The 10,721-nt window shown below is 53.3% G+C and overlaps 1 protein-coding gene across 2 annotated transcripts in view; it reads right to left on the bottom strand.

The window, feature by feature from the left end:
• Positions 1 to 10,721, bottom strand: part of Zc3h18 (zinc finger CCCH-type containing 18) — a 56,906-nt gene that overhangs the window by 10,533 nt on the left and 35,652 nt on the right. For both annotated transcript variants that reach the window (XM_013012946.1, XM_013012947.1), the window contains 2 exons: positions 10,172 to 10,289; positions 7,901 to 8,169 (listed from right to left, as the gene is read on the bottom strand). In XM_013012946.1, coding sequence (XP_012868400.1) covers positions 7,901 to 8,169; positions 10,172 to 10,289 — 387 coding nt within the window. The remainder of the gene's footprint in view (positions 1 to 7,900; positions 8,170 to 10,171; positions 10,290 to 10,721) is intronic.

Raw genomic sequence — 10,721 nt, 5'->3', positions numbered from 1 at the left:
AAAAAAAGAACTCTTATTATTTGTAGTTTGACTTGGAGACCTAATGTTTTTCAGTCACTCTTGTGTTTGTCTTCATGTGTTTCCTCTAAGTGTAGAAACCTGCTCTCCTTTTTTTTTTGTCGGTCGTGGGGCTTGAACTCTGGGCCTGGGTGTTGTCCCTGTGCTCTTCAGCTCAAGGCGAGCGCTCTACTACTTGAGCCACAGCGCCACTTCCGGTTTTCTAGTGGTTTATTGGAGATAAGAGTCTCCCAGACTTTCCTGCCCAAGCTGGCTTTGAACCATGATCCTCAGATCTCAGCCTCCTGAGTAGCTAGGATTACAGGCGTGAGCCACCGGCGCTGGCTCTGCTCCCCATTCTTTAGTGTGTCACTGGTTTTTCTTTCCCTTGATCTAACCCCTGTCCCCGCACAGGCGGGTCTCCACACTGCACATGACGCCCTTGAGGGCACAGGCTGAGGCACTGGCTTTGCTCCTGAATGCAGCTGCCTGCCCCACCCTGTGGCTGGCCTGTCACGGAGGCGTCCACACAGAGCAGCCACGCGCCCTTCCCATCTCACTTACAGTATACGGGAGATCCTCAATCCTCCCGAGTTTGATTCCTTGGTGCATCTTGCCTGTGCTCATCTACAAACACCTGTGGCACGAAGGCACACTGCACTCAAGCCTTGTGAGCAGATCTGCAGCAGCACCTTGTTCGTCCCTGGCTTTGTGTGACCAGCACTTGTGTGTGTCAAGTATCTCAAAATAAACTGCAGCAGGCATAGTGGTAATCTGGCTGCAATCCCAACCAAGAGGCTGAGGCCAGCCTGGCCCACACAGGGAGACTGACTCAATGACAAAACCACCACTGCCTACTGACACCTCCAGAGCTTCAGTGTAGACTCTCGGCAGGGGAAGCCCAGCGCTCCGCCCTGCCCCAGGGACAGTACACTGAGGCCTGGCAGCTGCTGTCACGTCGGGAAGGAAGTGAGGACCTGCCCCCCGCTTCCTGTCACAGCTGTCAGGCGCCCCTCTCCCCCTCCCACATGCTGTCATTAAGTCACGCGTTCTCATGAGTCACCGGGATGGGCAGGTGCCAGAGAGGGCAAGGTCCCGCCCTTTCTCCGTGCAGACTGGACAGCCCTGGTCTGCAGCGGGGAGGACACAGAGGTTCCCGCTTCCCCACTGCAGCAGGGAAGAGAAAGCCGGGGTCATTAAGGCGGACGCCTGCCCACACGTTCTAGAGTGCCGCTCGGCGGAGAGCAAGCTCCTTTAGCCGACAGAGCCACCAGGGTGTCCTGCAGACTCGCGCTGCCCACTGCCATGTGCCGGGGCACGACAGCAGGGCCCAGTGTGTTAGCACAACCCTTTGTGTTCTTACTCACTGTGGTACACAATTTGATGTTTGCATAGCAAGTGTGAGGTACTGAGTTCAAACCCCAATACTGCCCGAAAAGAAATAAAAACAAAAGCCTTTAAATTTAATCTTAAGAAGTAAAAAACAGGGGCTGGAAAGGTGGCTCAGTGGTAAGAGTGCTTGCCTCGCGTGCATGAGGCCCTGGGTTCGATTCCTCAGCACCACATACACAGAAAAAGCTGGAAATGGTGCTGTGGCTCAAGTGGTAGAGCGCTAGCCTTGAGCTGAAGAGCTGAGGGACAGCGCCCAGGCTGAGTTCAGGCCCCATGACTGGCAAAAAATCAAAACAACAACAACAAAAAGAAGTGAAAAATAGTTAGGACACACAAATAAGTAAGCGAGATGGCGTCCGGATGCTGCCTACCATGTGGATGAAGATGAAGCCCAGGCGGGGATCATCAAGGTTAAGCATTAGCCGGCAGAGCCTCAGCCATTTCTCAGCCACACAGGGGACACAAGCCATGGAATGTGGGCTAAAAGGCACACAACTCAAATCACTAATGGAGATGGCCACTATCTGGGGGAGGACTGGGAGGCAATCAGCAAGAACTCGTTGCTCGGTCCCACTTGGGACAACTCTATTCTTACAACATTGAGGAAAGTGGTAAGACTGACTGGCCCCCAAGACCGAGCAGCTTCCTCAGAGCAGCTACAATCCCTGGGCTTGCTCACGGCCCAGGGGGTCTGCTTGGGCCACAGGTGAAGGCAGCCAGCTGTCAACATAGTTGTGTTCTGAGTGGCAGGGGTTCGAGCAATGACACACATTGTATCTTTGCTCCCAAGACAACCTAAGATGCCCAGGTGGAACGCTTATTCCAATGAAAGACAAAGCAGTTGCTCCAAACAGCTTAAGCAAACCTGGAAAAGCCACAAAAGCAGGCCGAATGCAGAAGACACAAGCTCCCAGGACCCCAGGGCCTGCGGTGCGGCTGGGCAGGGCAGATCTGGAATGTGTACAGAGAGGGCAAAGTCTACAGGGAATTTCTGGTCTCTAGCTGTAGCTCTTATCCCCCCACCCCCTACACATCTCTTGTGCAAGAGAGACATGTGCAGGACCCCGGAGGAAGCGTGCAAGGAGGCCGACCCCCGTGTCCCGAACTCCAGCCTGGGCGGCTGTGAAGTCTGGCTCAAAGAGAAAAAAAAGGGGATGGCAGCTCTTTCCTCGGGCGTGAACTCAGGGCCTGGGCACTCTGTGCCTGAGCTGCTTCTGCTCAAGGCTAGCGCTCTACCACTTGAGCCACAATGACACTTCTGGCCTTTTCTGTGTATGCAGTACTGAGGAATGGAACCCAGGGACTCGTGCATGCATACTCTACCACTAAGCCACATTCCCAGTCCAGGATGGCAGTTCTTATCTACAATAGAGTTAAATAAACAAGAGGAGGAAATTCCCAGCATGTGGGACTTGGCTGGAGCAAATGTGTCCACATTGGTTTCTGGAAAAATCCAAACCTTCCTCAAGTTCTGTGCCCTCCCACTCCATCTGCCAAGCTCTGTGGAGCACGCACTCTGCTCACCTCCCAGGAAAGGCCACGGTGGCTCCACGCCCAGGGCTGTCGGCTGGCTTCCCTGCACTTCCGCAGGGCTCTCTCCTGCCTCAGTGGGCGCGGCCCTTCTTGCCCATACATCGGAGTAGGAACAAACTCTGTAGCGCTGCCACTCTAGGGCTCACCGTGCCCACCGCTCACGATACTCCCTGGCTCAGGCGACGGAGCCCTGCAACTGCTCTCCAGGAACAGAAGCACTGTGCCTACCCCTCCTGATACAGCTGGGGTCTGACCATGCCACCACGCACCTGCATCTCCTCCCCTCACCCCTCCGCCTGCGGTCCCTACTAACGGCAGCAGGCCAGCAACACTGCCAGTGAAACACGGAATCAAACCCATCACGTGCTCCTCCCAGCTGCAATTCCCAGGAGGCTCTGGTTCAGGCCCTGACCTGGAAGTGCTGGTGTGGAGCCAGACTCCCACGCACAAGGTCTCAACTGCAGACCCACCACGTCAGTCCAGACGTGAAAATGTCTGGATACACCCTTAACCACAGCAATGGAAACACTCCCCCTACTTGCAGTTTTAGCTTCTGGATGAGTAGAAAGAAAGCAAAAACTGCTGGGCGTGTAGCTACTCAAGAGGCTGAGAACTGAGAAGCCTGGTTGAAGCCAGCACAGGCAGAGAAACCTGACACTCATCTCCAATTAACTAGCAAAAAGTCTTTTTTTTTTTTTTTGCCTCCAGTCCTGGGGCCCGAACTCTGGGCCTGGGCGCTGTCCCTCAGCTCTTCAGCTCAAGGCTAGCAATCTATCACTTGAGCCACAGAACCACTTCCGGCTTTTTTCTTTTTGCTTATGTGGTGCTGAGGAATCGAACCCAGGGCCTCATGCATGCAAGGCAAGCGCTCTACCACTGAGCCACCTTCCCAGCCCTAGCAAAAAGTCTTAAGTGGAGGCATGGCTCAAGTGGCAGGGAGCCAGCCATGACTAAAAGGTTAATCAAGAGTCTGAGGCCCTGACTTCATCATCTACTGGAGCAAAAAACAAAAACAAAAGGCAGTGTACTGTTCCAAAGTGGTGGCAAGTATTACTAAAACACACCTTTTCTGAGGGGACATTTATAAGACAGTTGATTAACACTGTCTGGGCTCTATCATGACTCCACACCCTGGCCCAGCTTCCATGAAGGTTTTAAGAGTGATTAACTGAACAGATGTAGAATGTTGCTCATCTGTGGCTACACTGAGTGCAGCACAGGCCTCCGGCATCGACCATGAGACGTGCACCCCAGAGCACCTCAGGGCTGGCCCTCCACCTGGCGGAGGGGCATCCTGGGCAGTGACTGGGTAAGGAAGCGAGGTAGGGCACGCTTGGCCCTGAGAGCCCCAGCGCCAGCACAGCTTTCTCAGCAGCAGGGAAGCAGCACCCAGGAGAGATCAGAGGTGGAGTAGGGTCCCCACACCCTCCAGGGAGTTCTCTGTGGTGACAGAAAGCCGTGACTGGATCAAGATGACTCCACAAGTGTGGGCAACTCCAGCTTTGTGCCAGCTCCATCCCTCAGTTCACTGGGAGGAGTAAGAACAGGGGCAGGGTGTGCAGTGGGCAGCCTCTGTATGTCACGGGCTGCTGACTGCTACTGTCCCCCTTTCAACAGCTTGGACCAGAGGCCATGTGATCTCATGTACACCTACGGCCATGTTTGTGAAGAGCAGATATAATATGCAGCTCAAGTGCACATGAAACTTCCTAATCCCATGGGCCAGGAAGGTGGCTCAGTAGTAGAGCGCTTGCCTTGCATGAAAGAGGCCCTGGGTTCGATTCCTCAGCATCACATAAGCAGAGAAAAAAAGCTGGAAGTGGCGCTCAAGTGGTAGAGCGCTAGCCTTGAGCTGAAGAGCTGAGGGACAGCGCCCAGGCCCAGAGTTCAGGCCCCACGACCGGATTCTCACTCCCACCCGCCCCAAAAAAAGAAAATCCCTAATCCCACTCATTCCTCACCAGAGGGCTGGCCAAAGTAGTGTTTCTCAGCCCTTTCCTCAACTAACGTTGCCCACCCAGTGCCTGAGACCCCTGGGCAGCTCACACTGCAGAGCAGTCAACTCCAGAGCGGCCTGCGGTGAAAGAACGGCCTTGTGTGCAGCTGGAGGACACGGTGGCCGTGGGCCCACCAGGGGTCGCGTGGGGCTGGAGGACACGGTGGCCATGGGCCCACCAGGGGTCTTGCGGGGCTGGAGGACACGGTGGCCGTGGGCCCACCAGGGGTCGCGTGGGGCTGGAGGACACAGTGGCCATGAGCCCACCAGGGGAGCCGTGTGATGTCTGAGTAGTGGGGCAAACGCAGCCCTGGGAGGGAACACTGTGGGAGGGAGCTTGTGCATCGTCCACACCTATAGCCCAGGCACTTCCTACAGAAGCCCCATTCACGATTTATGGCTGTAATTACAGGAGTTCACCTCCACTGAGCAGGCCATCAGAGCAGCCTCCCTGCTGCCTCTGTGCACACCCCTGGCCTGGCTGTAGAAATCACATGTCGGGGGCTGGGAAGGTGGCTCAGTGGTAGAGCGCTTGCCTCTCATGCATGAGGCCCTGGGTTCGATTCCTCAGCACCACATAAGCAGAAAAAGCCAGAAGTGGCGCTGTGGCTCTAGTGGTTGAGCGCTAGCCCTAGCTGAAGAGGTGAGGGACAGCACCTAGGCCCAGAGTTCAGGGTTCACAAGCAGGGGAGCCGGGCGCTGGTGGCTCACGCCTGTAATCCTAGCTACTCAGGAGGCTGAGATCTGAGGATCGCGGTTCAAAGCCAGCCCGGGCAGGAGAGACCGTGAGACTCCTATCTCCAATAAACCACCAGAAAGCCGGAAGTAGCGCTGTAGCTCAAGTGGTAGAGCGCTCGCCTTGAGCTGAAGAGCTGAGGGACAGCTCCCAGGCCCAGAGTTCAAGCCCCACGACCGACCAAAAAACAAAAACAAAACACAAGCAGGGGGAAAATAAAAAAAGAAATGACATGTCGGTTTCACAAAGGGCTTTCCCCTCCTACAGCTGTGTTTTATGGAACTGGTAGACAGGCACTGCTCTTGTCCTATAAAAATAGCCCAGGTATGGGGTGGGTGGGTTTCATGAGTGACTCCACATCAGAACAAGGTGACACCGACTACCTCCTTGGCCCTGAGGCCTGGCCACAAGTTCCCCGAGGTTCCCATGGAGACAGCCTCCCTCAGAGCACAGAGGCTGGGCAGGGGAGGCAGTCACGGAAAAGAGGGGAGAAAGACGTCCCTAACAGACCAGACGGGAGCTCCTTACAAGGAGCAGTGGATGCTGTCACTAGGCTGCGAGTCCTCCAAGCCCTCCCAGGAGTCAACTCTCAAGCTCCCTCCTACTAAGTGAAAAAAGTGCCACCGTCCTTTGGCAGCTGCCTCGCTCGTAGCCACTGGAGAGTGCAGGTGCCATGCTGACTGGAGGACGAGACAGAGCAATTCTACCCTAATGATCCCTTAGCCTGGCTTTGAGGGAAACAAGGATAAGACCTATGATGCCTAAAAGCCAGAAGTCAGGCCAAATCAGTGCCGTAGCCAGAGTTCCAGGCCTGCTGATAGGGGCTGTGCGTTGGATGCAAGAGCCACAGGAAATGCCAATGTGCCAGTGTTTTGGGGTTGGAGGCATGGCTTGGTTGGTACAGTGCCAGCCAAAGAGCGAAAGCATCAGGTACTGAGTTTGAGTCCTGGTCCTGGACTTGGGGGAAAAAAAGAGAAAACAATGGGACAGGGTTGTAAGATAAACAGAAGGGAAAGAACAGAGTCAGAAACCAAGGGGATGCAACCTGCCAGCTTGGCAAGGACAGATGTGTTTGATGTGAGCTGCGTTTTAGCTGAGTTCAGAGCAGTCAAGATGGCACTGAAGTCCCACTAAGCCCACTGTCTTGAGGTTTTACTGTGGATCTTCAAGGCTGAAATGACATCTCTGGTCTGCTGCTTCGAGGTCAAGCAACCAGCACCCCCTTAAGAATTCATTGTGCATTTTCTGGAGGCCAAATGGCAGAAAAAACTTTATACAACTACCTGATTAAAAATAATTAATGATCAAGATGTATTCATAAACTGGTTTGTTAAACGGCAACTCCTTCGCACAACTACTTAAATACCTAGTTCTCTGATTCAACACTGACAGCATCTCTCTGTTTCACAATTGAGTATGCAGTATGTTCAAAAGCAAAAGGCTGCTGGGTGCTGTTGGCTCACACCTGTATCCTAACTACTCAGGGGGTTGAGATCTGAGGACTGTGGTTCTAGGCCTATCGGGCAGGGAAGTCTCCATAAGACTCTTACCTCCAATTAACCACTCAAAAACCGGAAGTGGGGCTGTGGCTCTATTGGTAGAATATTTAGCCTTGAGCACAAAGAGGTTCTGGGAGCCAGGAGCCAGTGGCTCACACCTGTAATCCTAGCTACTCAGGAGGCTGAGATCTGAGAATCACGGTTCAAAGCCAGCCCAGGCAGGAAAGTCCGAGAGACTCTTATCTCCAATAAAACCACTAGAAAACCAGAAGTGGCGCTGTGGCTCAAGTGGTAGAGCGCTCGCCTTGAGCTGAAGAGCTGAGGGACAGCTCCCAGGCCCAGAGTTCAAGCCCCACGACTGACCAAAAAAAAAAGGTTCAGGGACAGCACCCAGGCCCTGAGTTCAAGCCCTACAACCGACCAAAAAAAAAAAAAAAAAGCAAATGGCTTGCCATCTCTCCAGCCGTCACTGCTATTCACCCTGACAACCTTGGCACTGACAAAGCCGTGCCAGTCTATGTGGAGATGACACCAGCATTCTGCTTGCTGGAGGACCACACTAGCCACAGCAGTGCACTTCCTACCCCACGCCCAGGGGCCAGATGAGCTCTTGCCTGTAGCGTGAGTATGAGGCGCGCCCAGCTGGCCAGGCTGGGCAGGAGCAGTGTTCTCCAGCAGTGCAGCCTGAGGACCCGGGGCCGGGGCTGCAGGCGCTGGCTTCTCTGTGTTGACGTTGGGGTGGCCTACCTCGGTGGCTGTGGGGAGCGCGGCTTCGGCTTCTCCTTCTCCTTCTCCCGCTCCTTGTCCCGGTCCCGCTCGCGGTGCGGCCGGTCCTTCTCGTCCCGCTTGGCTCGCTCTCTCTCCCACTCCTCCTTCCTGCGCTGCCGCTCTTTGTCACGCTCGCGCTCCCGTTCTCGCTCGCGCTCCCGCTGCCGCCGCTCCCGCTCCCGGTCACGCTCCCGGTCACGCTCCCGCTCACGCTGTCTGTTCTCTCGCTCACGCTCCCTCTCCCTTTCCTTCATTAAAAAGCCAACATACACCAGTTAGCCACGTTGGCAAAAGAGAGGAAACAGAAGCAAGCGCGAGGTTACCCAGGAACGCTCCAGGGCCTTCTCCCTCCCCACTGTCTCCTTAAACTGGACAGATGTAAGTAGGAGTGAAGTCACACCAGCCACGAAGTCCAGACGGAGGCCACCAGGGCCTGGTGTGAGCTTGCACCACTGGCTTTCTTCCTACGTATCGCTCCTGAAGATGGAGGCCATGGCAGCTGCATACAGGGCAAGAGTAGCACTTAACTGAGTGGTTTGGAATACAACTGGCAGCTCTCCACTGCTGGCTGATTGATTTGCTCTAAGGTTTAATGTGAAACTAAATATCCACCCACAGCGCACCAGCTACCTTCTTGGCCACTAGGGGGCACACTATGCACCTTTAATGGCCATCTACCTGCATGTGTCCTGTCTAGGAACAGGGTCCAACAGCCCAGCTCAAGGAGGAAAACTGCTCTGTAGGGCAGATGGGCACAGGAGAGTCAGCCAGGGGGATTTTCTGGGCCTACGGGACTCTTGTTCAAGCTCATCATCTATGAGCAGCTGAGGCTGCCTGCCACCTTCCTTTGGGCCTGAAAAACGTGTGGCTTGTCACACAAACCACAACACATAACCTGCTTAACTGCTTCTGATAGGTCTTCCCTGGAGAAGTCACCCCACCAGTGGAAATCAGGACTTACAGTTTGGAGCATATACATCCATAAATATACTAAGCTCTCAGAGTCTGGGCAACTTGGGAGAAAATACCACTGCAGACCAGTCTTCTGCTAGACCGGTATGACATGGCTGCCAGAGACAAATCCTTACCCAATGGGCCAGAGAGGTAAGAGAAGTCTTACTTTGTGCATAGCATGGCAAAAAAAAAAAAAAAGAGAACAAAACCATGTTTTCTCCCTTCCCTTCCCCTTCCTTTCTTTTCCTCCTTTCCTCCCTTCCCTCCCCAAACTCCCTCCTTCCTGCTCTTCTTTCCTGGGGGTTTGAACTCAGAACCTTAAGAGCAATAAGATTAGAGGGTGAGCCAGACCTTTAAAAATGGTTACCAAATGGGTTGGGAAGGTGGATCAGTGGTAGAGAGCTTGCCTTGCATGCTCGAGGCCCTGGGTTCGATTCCTCAGCACCACATAAGCAAAAAGAAAAAAGCCGGAAGTGGCGCTGTGGCTCAAGTGGTAGAGCGCTAGCCTTGAGCTGAAGAGCTGAGGGACAGCGCCCAGGCCCAGAGTTCAGGCCCCATGACCGGAGCCAAAGAAAAGAAAAGAAAAAAGCCGGAAGTGGCACTGTGGCTCAAGTGGTAGAGCGCTAGTCTTGAGCTGAAGAGCTGAGAGACAGCACCCAGGCCCAGAGTTCAGGCCCCATGACCCGACCCCCACCCCTGCAAAAAAAAAAAAGATTGTTACCAATACCTCATGAAAAACCTAACTTTACAAAACTGGCAAGAACAGTTTTTAGCCCCTATTCACACTACCAAATTTAGTCACTGGGTCAAGATACAATCAATATGGGCTCAGACTTAAGACTGCAGGTTCAATGAGTTCACTGTGTCAAGACAGCAAGCTCACACAAGATCCTACAGCTGGATCAGAAGGGGCGATGGCTGGGGGTGGGGCCTGGCCTTGAAAAGTGTGGAATTTTTTTTTGTGTGTGAAAATACCATATAGAGGGGTTACAATTACATGGGCAAGATAATGAGTACATTTCTTATCAAGCATTGTTGCCTCCTCCTTTGTTTCCCCTTCCCATCTCCCCCCTCCCCAAAGTTGTGAAGTTCGTTTTTCAACATAACGACATATACATCTCATTGTCGCAATGGGTCTACCTGTATCCCTATTTAAACGATTTGTTTTTTCCCTTCCCCTCCACAAATTATACCAACATCAAATACAGTGAAAGCAAAGGTTATACTGTGGGGGAAGGACATAGAAAAGCGTGGTTTTAATAAGCAGGTCAGTAACAATCACAGCTGCATACTTACGCGGTAATTATGATACGGCTCTGTTTCTGTATATTGTACCCTGAAATTCTCGTACTGTCCACCGCGCCAGAACCGTTCTATTTCATAGTCATAGTAAGGATCCGCATAAGGCTCAAGTCTGAAATAGGAGGGAAATCTTACCACTCAGAACATTAGAGCAAAAATTCTACATAAAGGGCTGGGAAGGCAGCTCAGTGGTGGAGTGCTTGTCTAGCATGCATGAAGCCCTGGGTTCAATTCCTCAGTACCACGTAAACAGAAAAAGCTGGAAGTGGCACTGTGGCTCAAGTGGTAGAATGCTAGCCTTGAGCAAAAGCAGCTCAGGGACTGCGCTCAGGACAAGTTCAAGCCCCAGGACTGGCCAAGAAAAAAAAAATCTGTATAAAATGTGAGCCAACATGGAGCCCTGCCCCATCCCGAAAACAGTAACACTATGTTTTTGGGTTTTTTTGGGGTCCGGTCGTGGGGCCTGAACTCTGGGCCTGGGCGCTGTCCCTTAGCTCTTCGGCTCAAGGCTAGCGCTCTACCACTTGAGCCACAGCGCCACTTC

The sequence above is a fragment of the Dipodomys ordii genome, unplaced genomic scaffold (assembly GCF_000151885.1).
Source record: "Dipodomys ordii isolate 6190 unplaced genomic scaffold, Dord_2.0 Scaffold18, whole genome shotgun sequence".
NCBI classification, from domain to species: Eukaryota; Metazoa; Chordata; class Mammalia; order Rodentia; family Heteromyidae; genus Dipodomys; species Dipodomys ordii.
Note: the sequence above shows the minus strand (reverse complement) of the source record. Positions and strands in the feature narration are given on the sequence as shown.